This window comes from Aquila chrysaetos, chromosome 4 (assembly GCF_900496995.4).
Source record: "Aquila chrysaetos chrysaetos chromosome 4, bAquChr1.4, whole genome shotgun sequence".
Lineage (NCBI taxonomy): Eukaryota > Metazoa > Chordata > Aves > Accipitriformes > Accipitridae > Aquila > Aquila chrysaetos.
Window position 1 is genome coordinate 67,950,703 of NC_044007.1, and position 23,230 is coordinate 67,973,932.

Consider the following 23,230-nt stretch of genomic DNA (forward strand, 5'->3'; position numbering starts at 1 on the left):
TTTAATAAATTGACAAAGTTTGGTATTTTACTGTCAGCCATCCAGTCAGGATGCATGTTACCAAGATATTGCTATGTCCTCATCAAGGTGTGAAAAGGGAAGAAGTCAATTAGTTAGTAGCCAATGTAAAGTAAATACAACAATCCCAAAAGCAACTTACCCCTGGTCTGGGCAGTGATAGGTAGACACGCTTCTCTCCTATGAAGAACACACATATTTACACCAAAATTTGTATGCAGATTTTAATCAATGGAATCACATGCCTTACTTCATCCTTCCTTAAGTTGCAGTACTCTAAAAGCAAATTACTTACCTGTAATTCCTCCTCTTTGAATATTGCAGAGGATTCCCTCTCTGTCTCATGCTTCCAGAGAAAGACAAGCCAAGAACTCTATACTGTTTGGATTTTAGCTCTCAGCAATTGGCAGTTAAGAAAGCTCCTCTGAACAGTTTCTCTCAATAAAATTTCTAGTCCCCTGCATGCAATCCACAAGCAAGTAAAGAAATTCTCTCCAATGACTGCATAGCTATTGCTACATGCAATCATTTTGTTGCAAAGTACAGCACATACAATGGTAGTTCCATGTAAGGCTTTTCTTGGCATGGGTTGGATGGTCTAAAATTTGGAGTAGGCAATGCCACTAGTGAGAAACACCGAGGCAGGTTTTTCTAAGTAATGCCAATAAAACCCTCATGTTGTACCGTACTATACGTGTCCCACATGCACAGTATTTTATGAAGAAAAAGGTTCTATAGCATTTTACACACTTATTGAATTTTTTCTTATAATCCCAGGAACCTCAGATATTCCAAGTCTAAGCAAAACAAATGGAAAAAAAAAAAGCATCCTTTTAGGTCTTACCTAAAAGTGGGTAAGAAGAGTTTATTGGCAAGAGGAAACAGTGCCTGGGTTAAGAGCCTAGGATTAGAGCTCCAGTTACCAGAAGTCTTAATTATCTATGAAGACTTACATTTATTACAACAGATTCAGGAGAAGAAATAAAATTAAAATAAAATGAATAAAAAACTTAAGAGCTAGTGAAAAATAGATTTTATATGAAGAAACAAAGGGCTACTATAACGGATATTGGTACGAGGTTTGCATACAGATGGTGCATCTCCACAGACAAAGGACAAGCAACAAAACCCCCTACAACAGCTATTTCCTCCTCTTTTATCAGCTCCTAGAGAAATTCCATTCTGAGTCCTCAGAAGACAGTTCTCTTGTGCATTCATCATTTTTTGAAAGTATGCTCTTTATCTCCTGACACCACAGAAAGATCATGAGCTCCATGTTTAGGCAACTGACTCCTAAAAAACAGATTTCAGTAAGTTGACAAGAGTCCCTCAACCCTCTTGATAAGTATGAAAAATGTAATTCTTCCTTTTTAAGATCACCTCTTCCTTCCTCTACCCAGTTTTGCAAAAGATGAAATGAGCTATCAGGGCACAAGCTGCCTACCTATTTTTTTGAGATATTAATTACCCAACCATGCATCCAAGCAAGGTTTCTCACTAAAGACTGATACAAATGATGAGAAGTGATTTACTACATCCTATGTATCAAAACATCAGCTAAAGGGCATGTAAGAAATCATGTAAGACATACCAAGAACAAAAGCTAACTTGTAAGTTTAAAATCCTGTAGTATAAAAGATCTCCTTGGTGCTACGTAAAAACCTGTTGTGCTGTGTTAAAAAAAAAAAAAAAGTTCAAACACAGAAAGCTTTGGCATAACAAATGGAATACAGATGTGTAATGAGAGGACTTACTACTCACACACACCAGCTGGGCATTCAGAATTATGGAAACCAAATGGAAAGAGGTGGTGAACAGAAATAAGAAAAAAAAAAGTTTTTGCTCTTCAAGCAATTCCCATTATTTGGCTTTGCAAGGCTTGGTTGCTCACCATATTCAGAAAGAGGATCTCACTATTTATTTCTTGGAACATTTGAAAAAAAAACCCAACCCCAAAAAACACACAGAGAAAAAAACCACCTCACTGCACCCACAGATACCAGACCTTTCAAAGGAGCAGATCAACTCAGGCCAGAGATAATCCTACTTCATCAGAAAATACTTAATTACATCAGTATAATCACAGAACTTATATCTGACTCCAGTAACAGAACACACATATATACTTCTTCAGGTATTTAATTTCCGGGACAACTGACCTCAACTAGCCAAGGAGCGAGAGATGGGGTGGCGAGCAGTTGCACTGTGCATCACTCCTTTTTGTACATTCTTTTATTAGTACTATTGTTGTTGTAACTTCTCTCCTTGTGTTGTGCCAGCAAACTGTCCTTATCTCAACCCACTAGGTTCCCTTTTTTTTTCCCCCTTTCTTTCTCTTTTCTGATTCCCTTCCCCATCCCGCTGGAGGAGCCGCCTGGTACTTTGTTACTGGCTGGGCTGAAACCACGACAGTCCTTTTCGGCACCCAACATGGGACACGAAGGGTTGAGATAAGGACAGATTTGGCCATAGTGTGTTAAAACAGACTTGTTATACACATTTCTTACATGAGTTAAATAGTCGCTGGTCACGTTGGCTCATTTGTTCACATGGTTGCGTTGCGTAAGTTCTTACACGCTCTACGTATTCCCTGCGGTGATGTTTATCACCTCTGGGAGAGGGATCTGGATTATCATTTTGCTATACTGGGTAATGTCGATTTTTGAAATGATTACATCACTGGTCATGAGGTTAAGCTGGTATTTGTATGCAACACTGATATCATTCCTATACCTTGGGCGCCTTCTATCTGAATTTATTGGTAATGGCACCCAATTTATGGGGAAGTCAGGGGGGATACTTCCTCCAGTCCGCTCACCTGCCCTTCCTGCTCCAGGGTAATTACAACAGCTTTCAAGAATTCTGATTATCCTTGGGATGTGCAAGCCAGCATGCTGTTACTGCTATGTCTCCTGAATGTGTTTCAGGTCTTGTTTAGGACTACAAAAAAGTTTTTTTAAGAATACGACCCAGAGATCTGCCCCAAGGCTGGATATTCATGGGTGGCACAGCAAGTGGGAGAATATGGGCAGGTATCTAGAGAACTTCTCACCTCCAGTGGCTTGGAACTTCACTCCCGAACAACTAGAGGACCCTGATAAAGTGGTAGAATATTTGAAAGGAAAATGCTGTGGCTATTCCAGGGAGACACAACTTACCACTCTGTGCTGGGCACTGGCCAGTATCTACCAAACACTGCTCAATATTACACAGCACCCTCAAGGGGAAAGGATGGAAAACAGACTTACAGGCACCGTGGCTACTCAAACCCCAGCAACAGGCACTGCGGCTGAACCAGAGAACCAACCTGTGCCAGTATCAGTCGCCCCTATACAGAAGAAGAAATACACAAAGAAATGCAGTTCGCTTAGTGAGGGATGAAGGTGAACCACGGTCATCAGGAGAACAGGAGGAAGAGGTAGAACCCGAAATAATCACCCGATCTCTATCCCTGAGTGAGTTGCACGATATGCAAAAAAGATTTTGGCAGCCATCCAGGTGAGCACATTGTTACCTGGCCACTCCGATGCTGGGATAATGTGGCCAGTAGTTTGGAATTAGAGGGTAGGGAAGCCAAGCAGCTGGGTTCCCTGTCTACGGAAGGGGACAATGACAAGGCAATTGGGAGAAAGACACAAGTCCTCAGCCTCTGGAGGCGACTTCTGACAGGTGTGAAGGAAAGAGACCCCATCAAGGAAGAACATCGAAACAACCTGCAGGTGGCTCAGGTGGACCTGGACTGGCAACATAAAGGTGAGCTATTTATAGCTCAGTGGGCCCATAACATCTCAGGTCATCAGAGAAGAGATGCAACATATAGATGTGCTTGTGATCGAGAGGTGGACTTGACCATGGACACTATTGCGCAGGTTATACGTGAATGTGAAACGTGCTGCAATTAAGCAAGCCAAGAGGATAAAGCTCCTGTGGTACGGAGGACGATGGCTGAAATATAAACATGGGGAAGCCTGGTAGATCGACTATATCACACTCCCACAAACCCCCCAAGGCAAGCGCCATGTGCTTACAACGGTGCCAACGACCACCGGATGGCTGGAAACATATCCCGCGCCCCATGCCACTGCCAGGAACACTATCTGGGGCCTTGAAGAACAAGTTTCATGGCAACATGGCACCCCAGAAAAGAACTGAGTCAGACAACCTCGGGCAAAGACAAATCCACCTGCGGGATCGCTTTTGCTCAAGGACCTGAGTGCACTTGGTAGGTGATGCAGAAGGATGGGGAAGTTCGATGTGTACCTCAAGGAGATTTGATTTTAGGATAGAATAGCCAGTGAATTAGACTGGGTGATGTTATTTGCTAAATAACCCTGCCACCGTATGTCTTCACATCTATAGTGGCTATATGCCATATCAATGGTATTACCTTAAGAATTACCCAAATGACTGAAGGATGGACTTTGAAACTGAGCGAAGCACAGCAGTGATAGAACTTGAACTGGCGCCCAGCAATTTCCTCAAGATCAACATCTTCAACCCGCAGACCACGGGCATGGGTTGCGCCAAATACACCAGGTGCAAGCTCCGGAGGCAGCAGGCAACAATCCAACACCATACACCATCTCTCCTACCCTGAAGGACTGTTATGACAGACAGAGCCCCGAAGTCATGGATTAAATAAAATCGATGGACACAGTAGAAGGATGGACCATAGACTAAGGGAATGCTATTCATGTGGGTGGGTGTACATATATATATCTCTCTCAAAGACAGGGAAAGTGGTAGTGATTAATTGGAAAGTGTAGGATCTGGCCATGATGTAGATGGTATAGAATAAGGGGTGGATAATGTCCTGGGTTTGGCTGGGATAGAGTTAATTTTCACAGGAAGCTGGGAGGGGGCACAGCCAGGACAGCTGACCTCAACTAGCCCAGGAGCTATTCCATACCATGTGACATCATGCTCAGTATATAACTGGAGAGTGGGCTGGGGGCTGGTCTCTCGCTCTCTCTCTGTGGGGGAAGTGATGGAGCATCAGATTCTGGGTGGTGAGCAGTTGCACTGTGCATCACTTGTTTTGTATATTCTTTTATTAGTACTATTGTTGTTGTAACTTCTTGTGTTGTTGCAGTAAACTGTCCTTATCTCATCCACGAGGTTCCATTTATTTTTTTTTTCCCCCCTCCCCTGTCTCCTTTCTGATTCTCCTCCCCATCCCACTGGAGGGGGCGGGGAAGAGTGAACAAGCGGCCTCATGGTGCTTCGTTGATGGCTGGGTTTAAACCATGACAAAGTGTTTTAGGATTAAGCAAAAGAAGGCAAATGCTACCTCGCTGTACAGTTTGGCATAGCACAGGAACATTTTCAAAATACACAGGAGGGTCACTGAGCTGTGGTGTGCTCGTCAACCTCCCCCACCCTTACGTGCATGTGCACCCCCCTCCCCAAGCCAAGCCCATTTCAATTTAGGCATGATCCGGTGCGATTACATTAAAATTGAGTAAAATATTGCTTCACTTCCAAGCTAAATCTGGCGCTCTATCTATGTGAGTTTTGGCCTCAGTATGAGAAATACTTAATTTGCTGATATGAAAGAAACACTGGATAGGGAGTTACGCAATTGCTCATAAAAATAAAGAAATGAGTATAAACAATGTGAATCTACTGTAATCAGAAAAATGCTTCTTTTATTTGATGTGTCCAGCACATTTAGTCACCATTCAATTTTTGCCTCTTGAGCTGTATTCTGAACTCGCTAACAAAGCCAAACATTTAAATTCGTGGTACAAAAATACAAGTTTTTAAACCAAGGAGAAAAAAAAAAAATATATATATACCTTCTTACTGTAATTCTATCTTGTTACACACAATCACAATTCTACTAGGAATAAAGCACTTGTTTACATTTTAGTCTGTAAAATAAAGACACTTTTACCAACCTCAACATTAAGACAAGTATCATGAGTTACAAGAAGAATAAAATCTTGTAAAATACTGTGAAACTTCATTGTGTTTGGAGGCAAAAGTTTTGTGAATGCCACTCTTCTAATCTCTTAGCAAACAAATATTTTAGTTTAACTTATTTATTGGGTCATCAGTCGTGTTTTCTAGGAGAAAATAATGTTGAAAGTGGCAAGGTAACTTTAGGGTATTTTCTGGAAGCAAAAAGGTGTGGGTATTTGGGTGAAATTTTTTTCCTTTTTTTTTTTTTTGACAAGAGTCACTCTGAAGTCCAATGAGAGAAAACAAGCAAACAAAAAAAGATCAGCCCACAATACAGAGGAAAACTTTGTAGAAGACGGGTGGATATAGGAGACCAGATTATTTCTAAGGAGATAACTGACAGTTAATACAAAACAATCCAGATTCAGAGAGAAGTCCCTTACTGGGCCGGGCCATAAGACAAGGAAAACAAAGGCATGATTTCTTAAGCATCGTTTTGGCAATACAAGACCTAACACACCTGAGGCCATATAAAGAACAGAAGCTATGCTTACTATCTTGCCAATGGTGGTATCGGAACACTTTATGCTGAAAGAGAGACTGAGGAAATGAGAGACATTAACAAGAACAGACTCATCTGGCTATGCCAAACAGGAGACAGTCTTCACTGCACCCAGACCCACACACACTATAGCCTCCAACACGCTCAGCTACACCTACCCATTCTCTTCTCTCTCCTTCAAGCGATGACCTTGGGTTGCCTTGTGAAATAATGCTTTAAAAGAAATTGGAAAGTACCATTTGCAGAAAATGGCTGTTACCTGCTGTCAACAGCCACAAGACGAAAAAGTTACTAACTACAGGAGAGGCTGGCAATCTGCCACAACACTTCAAGAACTATTTGTTTGGAGAGCCAAGTATATGCTTTGCTGTGGCTGCATGATTCTCATCCTATTATTTTTAAATACAGTAATACATATATATGTATACACACACATGCACACATATATAAATATATAAAATTCAACCCTGCTAGACCATTGTATGAATATGAAAAAAATCAGATACTGCATGATCAGCCCCGCAAATTCCAAATATTTTGTAACACATTAATGTTAGAGTAATACCATATTTTAAGTTGCACTATATAAAATTTAATGCTATGTTTAAAGAAAGTCAGTACGTCCTTGGCTCCCCAAACAAACAAAAACCCCACTGAAAGTTAAAAGGCCCATAAACAGGATCTCTGGTTGCTACACAACTTTATATGGCATTCCAGACCAAGGTGGAAGAACAAGCAGGATAACAATCATTTATTTCTCAAACGCCTCAAATTCCCAATAACCTGCACTACACACAATTATTGTAAACCCACTCAGAATTTCAATATAAGCTTTCTTTTTACAAGTCTTCAGGCTCACTGACACATTCATCTAGCAACCAGCAGCAACAATTTAAGATATTACTGCCCTGTGGTTGGTTGTTTACCGTCCTCACAACAAAGCTGGCAGAAAAGAACTGCTCACACAAAAACCTGATCGAGTATAGGAAGTTAAACTGACAAAATAAACTCTAAAAATGAAAAAAGGTCTCACGTTAATAGCAAGATGAAATATTGTATCATTGATAAAGTGCCATCTAACCTGAATAAGGATTTACTTTTTCTGTATCTTAGATACAAAAAAAATGAAGTCCCTGTATTTAACTAAATCTAAACTTTTAAACCTGAGTGATTTTCTTAAAAATACAAGACATTCTTTATTATTATATATTACATTCTATCTGTATGCAATTATACCTGAAAGACTGAAACAAACACGTAGCCGCAAGAAGTATGACAGGCTACACTAAAGACATAATTTGAAAAAAAATTGTTAGACAAAAAATGAAAAACAAAATGGCTTCCATTTTAAAGGTAAATTACCCTATGCTAAAAGTAAACACAGAATTTTTTCTTAAGATTCCAAGGTTTTCTTCTACATGTTGTACAAATACCAATAAACTTACCAACCAGAGAAAATATCCCAAGATTGTGCAGAGTCGTCAGAGATTCCATCCAGGAGAAAGGACAGCAGTTTAAAAATCAAATAACTACATTCACTACATTATGAAGTGAATACAAGGCAAGCTGACAGTATAGAATATATATATGTATATATATTTTCCAGAAATACAGGAAATGAATTAAACATGTCACACAATTCAAGTTATATGTTGATTGTCATGAACTGATAGGTCCTAGATAAACCAAAAGGTGGGATGAAAGCCCTGCACCCCTAATATTTGGACACTGCAGCCAAAGAGCTGTGTCGAACACTTCTGTGTCCTTTGAACAGTTCCATTTGATTTTGCTGGAACTAATCACAGTGCAGAAAGTTAAAACACACCTAATTTTACACATCAGGCCTTTAAATTTTTGGCTGTTTTTCTTTGAAAAAAATCCAATAAGCACTCTTAATTTGACACCTATACAAAAACAATGTATTTGTGTATTGCCACCTAGATTCCACATTGCCATATGGAATGTGGGACTATTTATTGCAGTCTTCTCTTAAGAAAACAGTATTTCCTAAATCACACTTAAAATTCTTAAACTACATGTTTTGGAAACTGCATTTTTTTATTTCTACGTAGCACTCTTACCTCTTCTTCCTTCAAACACATCATTGATTTCTCTTAACAACATAGACATGTCACTCAGTTGAGACTCCCAAGCCTCACAGAACACCTCAAGATTTTCTTTTGCAATCTTGCTAGATGGATGTAATGCCAGTGTTTCTGCAGCAGAAATTATCTGGACAGAGAACAAAGTATTTGCTACTGAAAGTCCTAGCACATAGTGTTGCACATAAATTTACAAATGCCTCCACAGCCAAAACACAAAATTAAACTGCTACTATTATGTCTTTTTAGTGTATTCATCTGACATTTGCAGGCTTGATGATCTTCCTTGTGCGCTCTTTTAGCTACCACCCAACATTAAAGTGTAACTCTTTCTTAGACTGCTTTGAACAGTTCACCATTAGGTCTCCAAAAAATTCATACCAGTAATTTTCATTGATTTATGCCCAGTAGAAGTGGCCAGATAAAAGCTAAACATACCTGTGGGCCAGTGACCTGAAACGTATCTTCTGCATGTATGCAAGTAATCTCGAGGGGTTCAGTTCCAGAAACATGCCTCAATAAGCGACACATCTAAATATTTTTTATAAATTTAAAGAGAAGATAATGGTAAAAAATATGCTTTAATTAATAGTGAAAAATGGTGCACATGCACAAACACACACACATAAACACAGTTATTTATAGTCCTTTCAGAAACTTATTGAGGACCACACAACTGGGTGTTTCTCAGGGAGCATTTACAATAAAAAACAAGGCTAAATCCTGACTTGGAATGTGTAGAAAATCACCAAGAGAAAGAAAAAGTCTTAATAAATAAATAAAAATAAAACAACAACAATTTCACATACTTATGACTGAATAAACCTGAAAGTAATCAGACACCTACAGAACTTGGAAAAATTGTACCATAAATGACTTCACCAAAACAGGCTTACTTGGCAATTAGCAACCATGTGGAAAATTTAGGCTTTCATCATCCAGGGGACTGAATTATCTTTGAGCAAATCAGTGTCAAATTAATTTAGGGAAGAAATACCGCTTCCTTTTGCATTAAGCAAAATGTAGTAATTTTTTTTTTTTTTTAATTAATATTAAGAGTGCACTTTGGGTTGAGAAGAAACATTGAGTTTTCAGATCAAAAGGAGAATTTACAAGACAGAGACAGCACTTATGAAACTAACTGCACTGTCCATCATCAGAAATGCTATAAGGCCTCACATACAAACACTATTTAACCTCATGGTTATGCTGGGGGGAAAAAAAAAAAAAAAATCAGTGTCTCACTGGAACACTAATTAGTCACAGAAAAAGGGAACATCAAAGCTGGAGTTAAAAATCCACAGCATTGATCTGCCAGTCCCAGAAGTTTAAGGGTGTTGCTTCTGCATATTCATACTTCTGGGATGAATCCTCAAGCCCCATATGATATCAGATTTTTAATTAATGAGTATTAGATGCCATGCAAGTATAGCTGCTAGCATCACCATATTCCAGATCAAAATGATATATCTTTGTATGTCTCCTACTGATACAGTTACTTCTGCTCGTCTGTGAGATGAGAGAGCAACAAGTATACGTGGCAGGCATCCTCTCCACAGGCACTCCTAAGAGCCATGATCTCTCTGTAGTCTTGGAAGTTCTATTTGTTCACATGAGTGAATATGACAATACGAAACCATGAATGTATTAGTACATGAAACATACATGCTGCTTTTCACAAAGGAGAAAAGCTTTTCAGTGGCCCTCTTTACTGACAAAAACTACACAAGATCTTCAAAACAGTCCAGTTCACTGCACTAAAAAAACCTTAACCTTACATTCCCAGCATTCTTAAAACATGTCTTTGGAGTCAGCTGTTGCTGGAAGCCTACTCCTTGAAAGAAAAAGGCTATCATCTCTACTTTGATCTAGAAACCTATTTTTTAATGAATATTTTAGCCCCAATATATATATATACACAAATTGAGTCTAGATCCAGGAGGAGAATTGGGTACAACTGTACATCCCTTCTATAACAACTGTATGCAACAGTGACACCTCTGGCTCAGACCCTACCAAGAACAATACAAAATTCATCAGTATATTAGGAAAATAAAATAAAAATTACAAAACCACAGACCAAAGCCTTCCTAAAGAACAGATTAAGACAAATCTGGCCACTCATTTTCTAAGTACCTTACAAAATAAAACCAGCCTTGAACTCACCTCAACAAGTTGTTCTTTCTGCTCTGATAGCTTGCAAGTATATTCTGCTACAGCTTCAAGATTTCCTTCTACTCCTGTGATTTTTAATGCTTTGAGAACCATATGATCCATATGGTATTTTAGCAGATCTGCTGCCAAAGATGTTGCTGCACTGTGGACCTTGAGTAGCATTAAAAGAAGGGAGAGAGATAAACCTTGGAAGGAAAAAAAATTCATCCAGTACCAAGTCGAATAAACTTAAAGAGATTGATTTTTCCAAGAAGCAAAAAATTTACTGCCATGAAAGCTCATATACAGCCTGCATATTATCTGGGGCTTTAATTCTTCAATTACTATTCAAAGTACAAGATAAAATCCACTGCACTCCAAAAAAACCCCAAACAAACAAACAAACAAAGCAGCCAACCCAAAAAACAAAACCCCACAACCAAATATGGAGAGAAACAAAAGAGCAGCTGGGTAAAATGAGGACATGAAGTTATCACACTGCTGCTTTCTGATAATGTTACAGCTGGGAAAAAAAACAGGTGCATGAATTCATGAGGCACCAAGTTCAGCTTAAGCATGGCACAATGGCCACTTCTTATGAAGAACACACATTAAACTGTGTGAATCAGACCGAAGCCACACAGCACCTGAGTTAATAATATATTAGAAATTAAGTTCCTATGAATATATTTAATTCTCAGTGATGCAAAGAAAAGCTTGAATATAATCAGCTTGTGACACAGCCTTAGAAAAGCACAAAGCATCTTTTCTGCAAGGAGACTGAAGCCAGAGATGGGTCTTGAAGAAGACTCAAACACTCTCCCTATACTCCCAACAAGCAAGGAGCTCCCCCTTGAAACACATCCCTAAATCCAGATACACTTTCAGACCTATGGATCTGCTGAAACTGTGCTGGGAAGGACTCCTCCGCCTGACAACAGCTATCAGCAACAGCTGCTGCTAGTTCCCAGTGACTAGTCATAGTAGGTTTACCTATGCCCTGTAATCAGCCCCATTTTAAAAGAATAGGGAAAAACAAAATAGCAACCTCTTCAGAAATAGCAGAGCTTTCTGATGCTCATAGGACTATTCTAAGTCTTGTAATATTACACTCACTTTGCTGGACTGCACTGAATATACAACAAACGTGGCTGTTCAAGAAGAAAGTTATTTTTCAAGTTCTTATGAATGCAATGAGCTTGAAATTGTGACACTGGTGGGCCTTGACTCTGTAGAGATGAGAATGTTTACTAGAACGGTATGTTGGGGTTTTTTATTCCACTGGACTCTACCTATTTTTACCCTCTTCCCCTGGCAGTAGTTCCTGTGCAGTCCAGAATTAAGGGGCTTTGGTTTGGGATTTTTTTTTGTTTTTTTAATTTCATGAAAGAAACCTGAATTGTTGCCTCAAAACCTGCTGCGAATGTTTTTTTGAAAAAAGAACAAAAAACTTTGACAACCTGTTATAAACTATTTATATAGTGTTGCTCGCATGCCATTAAAAATTAGCACAAACCACTAATCTCAGAAATGAAGTCAGCTCTGAAGAAAGGACATCTGCAAGGCTTGCAATGTTAGAGTAGGAACTGGCAATTCTCATTTATATATAGGCTACAGAAAGATTACCTTTTCATTAGAGATTCTTTTCATCCTGATGCAAAAAAGAAATTTACTTCTACTTAATGCTGCCTCTGATCGTTAGCAAGAAAATCATCTCAAGGAAGGAACATACCTTTTGTTTCTTCCATAAAGTGACAGAGATGGGAAATAACTACTTTTAACAAGGCTGTCTTGTGTTCTCAGCCACCCAGGCTCTCAAAACCATTTTAATTAGTCACAATACTTAAATTTCACCAGCAGAGATCCTGGTTGCTGACTGATACACTGGAGCACTGAGAGTCAGACTGACAGGACAGACAGGACAGTCCTCCTCAGCCACATACAGAAATATGGCTACTCTGGGATCAACCCAGTCACTACACAGAGAACAAGGAAAATGACACCGTACTCTAAATTTACTTCTACGAGTAGCATGAATCCTGTGCATTTTAAAAAACCTCTTACTAAGCAAGCTTTCATACTCTACAGGTCACCAAATCAAGTCATACAGAACTTAGGATTTGTTAGTTTAGAAATCCACACCCACTCACATTTGCTCCACAATTTCTAAAACAGCGTGCTACGTTTTCACCTGCATTGCTTTTCATATGGAGCTACATCACAGGGCATAGGTAACCCACTATTTTGTATTTTATGCCACCTCTGTTAGCTGGTTTACAGAAGGTAATTTGCTATTATTGTCACCTGACAATTTTTTAACTTAAGTGTGGTAAATGTGTAGTCTTTGTTGCATGACATTTTCATAAATAGAAACCTGTGGGTAGGACAATATGGTAAGATTTACATTTATGGAGCTGCAAGAAAATACAAGATATTAATGCTTTCTGCCACATACTATATTCCAGCCACCTTTGGCTTTATGATCCATGCAACTACATAGTCGCATACTATTTTGACTGGGAACCCTTCCTCCTCATTCAGCACACAGGAATGATGTTACTCAAAAAGGATGATCTTACAGTTAAAGCAGCTGAATGTCACTCCAGAAAAGCTCTGCTACTGAATTCCTGCATAATGGTGACCAGAGAAAAAACTATTAAGAAAAGTGCACAAATCATGTATCCTCCATTTTCTGGGAGCCCAACACACTGCCTGACAGCAGAAGCGCAAAGCACTTAACTGCAACTGAAATAGATTCAAAGCACTGTTCAAATCTTCAGGACAGCTGCAGGAATTATAATCTAGAAGCCAAAATTTCTCATTTTGCCTCTATTAAAAAATATGCAGCGTGATTTTTTGAGCAGTCGAGGTTTTCCAGTCACAGCAGCTGAGAGCTCAGTCTAAGCAAGTTCACCATACTTCTCTAACATCTTTGCACTGCTCTGTAGCCTAGTATTGAAACCCTCACTGTCCTTAGTCTTCATTTCTCCATCTGTTTCAAGGAACAATAATATGAAGCAGTTGAAAAGATACCTGAATGCTTTGCAAATATTTTGGAAGCTGCCAGAAACCAGTAATTCTGTATTTGGCTCAAATCTGTGCAACAGACAAGGCAGCAATGCTACCCATTAAGGGAGACGGAGGGGTGGCAGGGGAGGACCCTCATCAGCAAGTGCATCCCAGGTACCAAATGAGGCAGCTATCTCACGTGTGTAAGCTGACACCCAGCATGCTTGCATTTAGGGAAAAAATGATTTACAACAGGCACATACGCAGCTGCCAACTGTCTAGAAAAATACCTGAGTACAAGGCACTGTCATAACACATTTCTGCTATAGAAATCAATAGAACAGGTTAAGTACAAACAAACAGCAAATGTAATTACTCATTTAAGCACACACTACAAGAAAAAGTATTTAAAGCAGTGATGCATGCATCTCCAAGGAAAGTTTAGCCTTTACATCTAAAGTAATGATTATATACATAGTACTTATTTCCAAACACTTCTCTTTTTTTATTGCTGTCAGAGTTAGCAAAGAGCATATGTATCCAACAGATTTCTCATCAGTTCTAAGTAAGGACACAGAAGACAACTGCATGCTAGCTCCCTGATATAATTCTGATTTAGCTACTCTTGCCTATAAATAGATACTAGCCTTTTGGGGTACAGGATCCTATTTTACAACTTCACATACAAGTAAGAAATTCAAGCTATTATTCAGTTTATGCTTGCTTAAACTAGACTTACCTCTCTTTTAAGTTCATTCATGCACTGGCATGTTTTTAAAATGGCTACTTCCAAGTCTTCCATGAGATCCTTTGTCTTCTGGTTTTGCTACAAGCCAAAGAAAGCAACCGACAAAACGTTACACAAAACCCCCAGCAAATCCCAGGTTCACATCATGTGTCATTACTTTACGTTGCTTTAGAAGACAGCTTTTTCTTTCTAGATGTAATGTTTTCATTTACATATCTTGTTTATACTCTACTTGAAAAATTCTTTTATAGAAACTTTTATCACCAAATCAAATCTAAAAATAATAGTGATGCAAGCTAATTGACTGTTTCTGTTCAAGAGGAATTTATTTCTAAACCTCACTGAACTTTTTTTCAGGAAAAGTGTTTTCTTAAGCTTTACAACTTCCAAAAATCTTCTGTCTAAACATCCTGAAGTAGAGCAACAGTTTAAGGCATTTTTAAATTTTTTTTATTAAACGCTCTTTTAAAAATAAAGTGGTACCTACAGTGTTATACCAAATGTTCTATATTGAATTACAAAAAAGTTACTTAAAGCATCCTTGTAAGTCTTTAGATCATTGTCTAATTTAAACAAGTACAGTAGCTAACAACATTTCGTTGAGGTAGCTTCAAGACAGAGTTCCCACTTCTGCAAATAGCACCTATGTATGGAACAACCCAAATGTCAACAGACATACACTGCAAGAAGAGTTAAGTAGCAGTAATTTTGCATTGTCCTCCAAAACCTACTGGAAACAGTTATCCTAGGTGGGACCGTTAACATGGCCATAGCTGAGAAAAAATCAGCCCCTCAGAGTCTAAATTAACATAAACATACACACCCAAAATGTGTGTAGGTATAGACACACATACCCTCCATTTTATTTAAAGGAAAAAAAACCCACCCAAGCCAATATGATAATTTTCTCAGGTATTCTTATCCATTCTAAGTCTCAAAGCTACCTGTCCCTCAAATCTAATGCTTTCCTTTACGTAATGTTTGTAGAAGTGTAACATCACAAAATCACTTTTAACACAAGGAGCATAATGTTTTACACTCACTAGCATATCCTTTTTATTTCTTTTACTTATTGAATGTGCACATTTTTGCTCCTTCTATGTGCAACTTTTTTTTTTTTTTTTTTTTTTTTTTTAAAAACGTGAGTGAAGGAATTGCCTAGCCAAAATAAGATTACAGGAAAACCTAAAACGGGACAGTAGCTTGCGATCTTATGAGCTCGAACATACGCAGGAAGGATTTCAGAAACATTTAAGATTCAATCAATAGCATTAGATTATCTGTTGTGCTCCAGGTAGTTTTCATTAACATACAATAAGACAAAACAGAACAGATCAGTGATGTCAGTCTAATTTAGACTTGACCTAGGTTACAAGACACTTCTGTTTTAAAATACACTCTTCACTGAAGACTCACAGTTACTCCACTTGCTAAAAGGACGTATGGCAAGTGCAAAGGGAGATAACTGGGTGCTCTAAGAGCTCTACACATCCCTCAATTCATGTATCCCCAAGGCACAATAATTTTTTTTTTCAATCAACAATCCCGCTTGAATTACATTAAGTCCCTCAGAAAATATCCACCCTCCAATGAAGCTGCTGAGCTGAAACTAAAAAGCCACCTCAGTGAGCTGATGCGATTTTATCTGCTTACTGCATCTTCAGTCACAGCTAGGCTGGGTTATTTATTAATGAAAATACTTAATGCATAAGCACACATGTGCACGCCCAAGTATTTTCACAGATTATATATATGCATAGTTCTGTACTAGGCTCTCATTTCTATCACTTGAAATGTAGCGTGTAAATTATTTAGAGGTGATCATTTTCCACCAGTAAGAGAGCTTAGAAATACCCAAGTGTACTGGTTTTGGCTAGGACAGAATTAATTTTCTTCATACTATCTGCTATGGTGCTGTTTTGGATTTGTGATAAAAACAGTGTTGATAACACAGGTATGTGTTAGCTATTGCTGAGCAGTGCTTACACAGCCCTCCTTACCAGGGCTAACCACCAACACCAAGCTAAACACAGTTTTAGTTTCTTATAGTTACAGGATTCTATGCAATTAACATTCTGTATGTGTCTTCTTTGTAATAACAAGTTTGTATTATCAGTAAGATTTATATGCTCTTCAAACAGCATTACTGTGTTAACAACACCTGACTGCAGCATCTGATTCAAAGAGGAGAAAAGGAACAAAAATGCTCTCTCATTAAGTAATACACTCAGTTAAGTATCCTATACTAGTACACATCTGCCATATCTCAGAGGGTTTATAAGATTTCATGCTCTACGTTTCCCCAGGAACAAGACTGAAAAAAACAAGTCAGAATCAGAAACAGAAACTGCATTTTCCATCTCTGCTTTTCCTCCTCCTTCTGCATATATCTTCTATGATCTTCAAGGAACAAGACAAATGACGGGGGAGACTTAATGTGCTTATTCTCTAAAAAGGAAAACTACCATCATTTAAATCTTGTAAAAAGGAAAAAATTGCCTGTAAGTCTTAGTGTGTCTTTACTCTCTCCTCTCTCCACAAGATCAAAAAAACAGTTCATTTTTTAGAACTGCAATAGTTTCAACCTTATCAACAGTTTAAGTGTTTTCAATATTCTGTTGAAAACAAGAAACAGACACTGTGGTCACTGCCATGGGACAATTGAAGTCTCTGAACTACTCAACCAAAAGACCTAATTGTTTAAGGCTGTGCAATGATACTTCCATTTGCCTTCTTGTTTCCGCTTACAGCTTCATTAAAATTAGTCTACTGCCACTAGTGGCCTAATTTAACCATCAAAGAATCAATGAAGCGATACCATTGGGGCAGGGGGAAGACAGAACGTATTGAAGCTGCAGAAGCACAGAACAAACTCTGGCTTCCTTGATCAGCTCTCACTACGAGGAATAGACACAGTTCTTTCCTCCTAGACCAGAAGAAACACTGCATTAAAAATTTCTTGCCAAAGTAGAGGTGAAAAGATTTACTTTGCTAAAAAGCTCTTACAGCTTGCATCCACACTGAAACCAGCTGCTCTAGTTCCATTTTAGCCTGTTTAGACAGCTCCAAAATGTGTTCTCTGTGCTCATGACTGGTATAGGCAGAGTCTGTGAAGTCCTCCGTATGTTCCAGGATAACTTCCAGCATTGTCGAAAGGTTCTCTTTTGAGAGAAAATAAAGATTCTCACGAAGACCCTCCACCTTATTCTGAAAAAGAAGCATATCAGTTCCTTGAAAATTTATGTGGTTATACAGTTGTGACACAAATGCAGAAAGCAGATGCATCATTCTACATTTCATTTTTCTCCTCAGTGCTTTTTTTTATTATTCACTTATTTTCAAAGTAATCCAACAATTTGCTTGTATCCAGACCGCTGGTTTAGGGTTTGGGATTTTATTTTTTTTTTAATGTAGTACCATCAGCAAATTACTGGCCACTTATCAGAAGTAACAGCAAACACATTACTGTTCTACTGCCTACTGCTGTCAATAAAAAGTTAAGTGCAGCAAGTTTCAGAAATTAATTGTGTATTCAGATTTTGTTTGATCTTTCCACATCCATATCATCTATTTGGAGTATTTTTCTAAAAATTTGCATGTAGTAAATTGAATACTTTGAGGCACTTTCAAAAATTTCAACCAAATTCTAAAGGGGGAGGGGGAGTAAATAAAAATAATAAGAAAATCAAAGTGATAGGCTCCAAAGAAAGAAGGCATGGTTGTTCATTAACTGTTCTTAACTGACTATGAAATTTTGAAAAGCCTTTATCAGGAAAAATCAACTGAGCTACAAGATACGATTTCAATTCATAACATTTCCTTTGAATGACAGTTTGCTCTTTTAAATGTGTGGATGAATATTTTTGTGTACAGTTTTAAAAATATTACCCATTACAAAGCAAGAATTCTTCAACAACTATTTTAGTGAAGTTCTCATCAGTATCTTGATACTTAAGTTTATTCAACATCAAGGCATCACCTCAACAAAACATTACAGTTCTTAATTCATTCTGATTCAGGAAGAGATGGCAAGTAGCAGAAGGTGTATTTTGGCAATGACAATGAAATTATAATCACCTCTTGGCAGATTCTCTAACGTTTTGGGACAGTTCTTTAAGTTAACACTGCTGAAAAGATGCAGATGCACCATTTGGAATTTAAAATTCTTTTTTTTCTTCAAAATTCTAGTTTTGAGGCAATTCATCAGGCTGTAGAAAACAATGCTATTTCTACTCTTACCTTGAATTCTTTGATGCCAGAATATATGCTGATGGGGACCATTTCATTTTCTCCGTTTGGTCTAGAGTCAGTTACAATTTCTATTACCTGTTCCAAAGCTAATCTCATCCGATGAAAAACTCCGTCTTTGTTTATACGAGCAGATTCACAGTCTGGATGTCTCAGACAAGTCTTTTTAAAGAAAGCAAAGTAAGTATTATGAAAGGGTACACATGCAGTAGAACAAAATGAATGCTTCCTGCTCAGGCAAGTCTAAACAATGTGTTAGAATATGATAAATTCTTTCTGTTAAACTGCTATTGTGTTAAAGTAGAACTCATACCGTTACTCAGAATATAAAGATTTTCCTGTACTCATTCTTTACTCTTACCCCCTTCTTTAGCATGAATTTTAAAGTGGGGCTGAGAAAGAAGAGTCAGCTATTCTACCAGATGCCATACTCTGTGATTTATCCAAGTTGTGCAAGAGCTCTCATACGTACTCACCTTTGAAGCAGTTAGGAGCATCATGGTGCACTTCTCAAGAACAGCCCTAGATGCTGCCATTCTAGCCTTTTTCTTCTCATCCTTCAAATCCTGAACACCAAAAGAAAAACTGACCTGAATATTACACAGTATCTAAAATGTTAACTGCTTGTGAGACTGGAAAAAGGAAACACTCTTGCAGATGGATGAGTTGTGAGAAAGCCTCTTTATGTCTGACAACTGCTATTTTCAGCCAAACTCGTGATCTAAAAATCTGCTTTTCTGAAAAGCAGATTTTAATTTATGCATTTATTCTCAGCTCTATTCAATTCAGATTTCAAAGGAAGATCTCATAGATACAGAGCATGTTATGTAAACTGTCACTAATTTTGCTATCTTTATCATATAGCATTATTCATAAAAGAGAAAAATGAGGGGAAAAGAATAGCTGACAAAAATATTTTCTGAAATGGGGGGCAGGTAAGGCAGGGACAGAGAACACCAGCTTTTCATTGTACTGCAGTGAAGGAAATGTAAAATAAATCTCTTGTCTAGTTGAGTGTTATATTTACTACATACCAGTAATAAAGTTTTAACAGGATAAAACAGCAATTCCTCTGAAGAAAGGCACTGAGTACAGAAACTTTTCAAGAACTCTCCAAGGAAAGGGATATACCTGCAAAACTGAATTATATCCCCAGAAAAGTCCTTCAAAAGGGAAGAATTTAGAGTCCAAATTGGGATGGGGGTAAGAGGGGGGGGGGAAGATGGTAAGACATGAATCCCTCAACATGTAAGATGGTCTAACAAGAGGAAGAATTTACACAGCTACAACCAAGATCATCTCAAAGCTTGCAAAGATAGCTGAGCACTATTTCAGTGTTAAACAGGCAACTGAATGGGAGCAGCTGAAAAGCGAACAGTTTACAGGATGGAATTAATCCTAATTAACCCTAGATTACAAAAAAACCCCACCACCCTGGATAAATCACAGCAGCAGTCTGTTTTGATTAAAAAAAAAAAAAAAAAATCTTATTTAGCAACTACAGAAAATCTTTAGTATCAAAATCACCACATTTAAAAAAAAAAAAAAAAAAAAAAAAAAACCAACCCCAAAAAAAGAACCCAAACCAGCTCATTTCTGAAATTCTGACATTACATGCTGATAAGTCTGACCACACTCAAGAGTTTCCGGCATACTTATTAAAACTAAGGAAAAATACCTCAAGGTATGTTCCCTCCCAATAAAATTAACAATGTCACATAGCAGCCTACACACTGTAAAGTGAGCATATCAAGAAAGTCTTGACAATTTAGAAAGCAGTAATGAAATACTCCTTCCAAAAGAGTGATGTAGGCAAGAAGGGGAGAGCCAAAGACCAGTTAACACTGAAACCCAGAAACAGTTGGAAAAAACATCACTTACTAGTAAATGCACCTTTCTCCTTCCAAGGAACAACCGCTATGAATATTTCAGGGAAAAATAAAGAGAGTTCATTTCCAAGCAAGTATTTCCTTTAACTATATGTAGCTTTTCCAGAACTGATTCTTTGATACTGAGCAGGTACTTAGCAGACTCAGAACACATCAACAGTAAAAGGAGATGCATGAGGCTGGCCAATTGTTTATACAAATTCAATTCTGAATTTTGCTGGATATTAGGGACTCTGTATATCTGTATCAGACCCTGGTTCAGTTCTGAATGGAGAAGTTGATTGCCAAGGGGAAGCAACTAGAGCTCACAGCAGAAGCTTAAGCCTCAGCAAACCTTTTATTTACACGGAAGTAGCAGCAAAAAGCTTCCTGCATGAATGAAAGACTTTGAAATACATGTGAGAAGTAAAAATCCATTACCCCAACATAAGAAGGTTTTGATCTAAACCTAGAAAAATATTCCATAATAATAATAACAATGATAATTAAAAAACCCACCAAGCAAATGCTTTATTTGGATCTAAAGATTTCATGTTTGGAGTTTTCTAAAATAATTACTCAGCTTTCAAATCCCTTCACTATGTGCAAACATCAAATGTTTCTGTCAAGTAACAACAGAAATTCTCTACCAGAGTAACAAGCCAGAAAAGTTAAAGCCAAAAGACAGTGATTGAAGCCAAAGGACATCTCAAATAACATGCACCCAGGCTTCTGGAACATATGCAGATCAAACAACACAGTGATATTTCTCAAGCTGAGCTTTAAAATCAAAAGATGTCCTTTGGGTGGAGCAAGGAGAACAAGTTAGGTATCAGAGACAGGACACCAGCTATTGTTTTGTTTTGATATAGTTAATCATCCCAGAAGAACCCAAATCTTCCAGTGAATCAGATGAAAATGATACCTTACAACATCTCTCACAGTTTTTTATTAATACTTACATTTTGCCGATCTCCAGTTAAATGGGCAAACTCTACCATTTCATTTCCAAACTGGCTGAATATTTGTACAAACTCCTGGAAACTACTGACTTTTTCTAGTTGTTCCATTGTTGCAAGAACCTACAAGATAAGGGAAAATACTGTAGTTTATCAAGATGCTAAACAGAAAACATTATTACTAAACTAGGAATATTATTATTTGCAGACACTTCTAAATCATGTTGTTTAAAATGTATATATTTTGTTACTATTTGAGCATTCATAACTCAACAGCTGGATATCAAGTCTAAATTAATAATCATGCTTCATTCAAAATGAGTCATTTGTTATCAACCCTCAAAAAACATTTTCCTCTTTCTTCCTAGTATCAAGAGTAACTGTATTACAGGATTCAGTTTCCAGATTTAGGAAGAATGTTACCATCATATTAAATTTAAAAACATAAGTACTTGAAATTAATATACAAATTATATCCTTATGTTGTAACTCTCAATTTCAAAGTTCTATTTCAGATGCATAACTTTCAAAGTCTAAAACCACAGTTGCACAGTCAAGACAGGTGTTCTAAAGGCTGCGTGCATTGAAAAAAAAAAAAAAAAAAGAAAAAAAACAGCATTCCACAAAACAAAAAAGTTAGAATTGAATTAATACGTAGTTTTATACTTTCCATAATAACTTACTCTAACTCTGAAGATTTTTATTAGCTCTAAATAAAACAAAGAACTAATTGAACCCAAGCTGTATCAAGCTTTTACTTTTACTCAAGATACATAAAAGCATGCAAAATCAGCATTTTTTTAAAACATTCAGCAAAAATTATCATATAGCTTATAAATTACTGAAGCTATCCTGCTGAAGTCACTACAATATGGTTTATTACAGAGATTAACATTAGGGTTTTTCAGGTTAGATGTAGTTGCTAATCCCAAAGTGATCTTTCAAATCCATTAAATGACTTCAGAAGGGAAGACAGTCAAAGCAGTTATTTATTGTGTTTCAGACTGGAGGTAAGATACTGCATGAAAATTTAACAAACTGTACTTGAAAGGGAGAAACTTCAACATATTTTCTGTTTCCTATGCCAAAAGCATCTTCCCCCCAACTAAAAAAGCAGTCTATATACCTGACTATGACAAATGACCCCTTCCCTGCAACCCAGGCAAAACCTCCTAGAAGCACCTGTTCTTTTGTAATAAAGCACCTGCTCAACCTCATAGTTATAATCTATGTAAAGCAAGTGTTCCACTAAATCCTGCAAGTACTGTGGAATCGCCACTGCTTTATCATGCAATATTAGACTGCGGTATCTGCCAGAGTATCTTATTGTTATGCAGCCAGTTCTGCAAAGGCTGCAGAAACAGGAACTTCCATAATTCAGGTGTTGATGCATGAGCAAGGCTGGGGTATAAAGGACTTAGAAGGAAGCTGCACAAAGATGGAGATGTGAAAAAGCAGTATGAGTGGAAGAAGCAGAGAACCACACGACTGGGAAAATGAGAATGTAGAAAAGTGAACGTGGAGAAAGGAGAAAACATACAAGTTAAGGTCCAACTTTCTCTTTTAAGAATGGATAAAAAAATAATTTTTTATGAGCCATAAGTAATTATGCTCAATCGTTCTTGGTTTAAGCAAGTATAGTACTTCATGAGTATGGT

The 23,230-nt window shown here is 37.7% G+C and overlaps 1 protein-coding gene across 1 annotated transcript in view; it reads right to left on the reverse strand.

Moving 5' to 3' along the window:
* CTNNAL1 (catenin alpha like 1) overlaps positions 1 to 23,230 on the reverse strand; it is a 61,555-nt gene that overhangs the window by 9,350 nt on the left and 28,975 nt on the right. The window contains exons 4-12 of the mRNA XM_030011345.2: positions 21,576 to 21,695; positions 19,222 to 19,311; positions 18,737 to 18,907; positions 17,504 to 17,704; positions 14,489 to 14,575; positions 10,753 to 10,911; positions 9,025 to 9,117; positions 8,566 to 8,716; positions 161 to 198 (exon numbers count right to left, since the gene is read on the reverse strand). Coding sequence (XP_029867205.1) covers positions 161 to 198; positions 8,566 to 8,716; positions 9,025 to 9,117; positions 10,753 to 10,911; positions 14,489 to 14,575; positions 17,504 to 17,704; positions 18,737 to 18,907; positions 19,222 to 19,311; positions 21,576 to 21,695 — 1,110 coding nt within the window. The remainder of the gene's footprint in view (positions 1 to 160; positions 199 to 8,565; positions 8,717 to 9,024; positions 9,118 to 10,752; positions 10,912 to 14,488; positions 14,576 to 17,503; positions 17,705 to 18,736; positions 18,908 to 19,221; positions 19,312 to 21,575; positions 21,696 to 23,230) is intronic.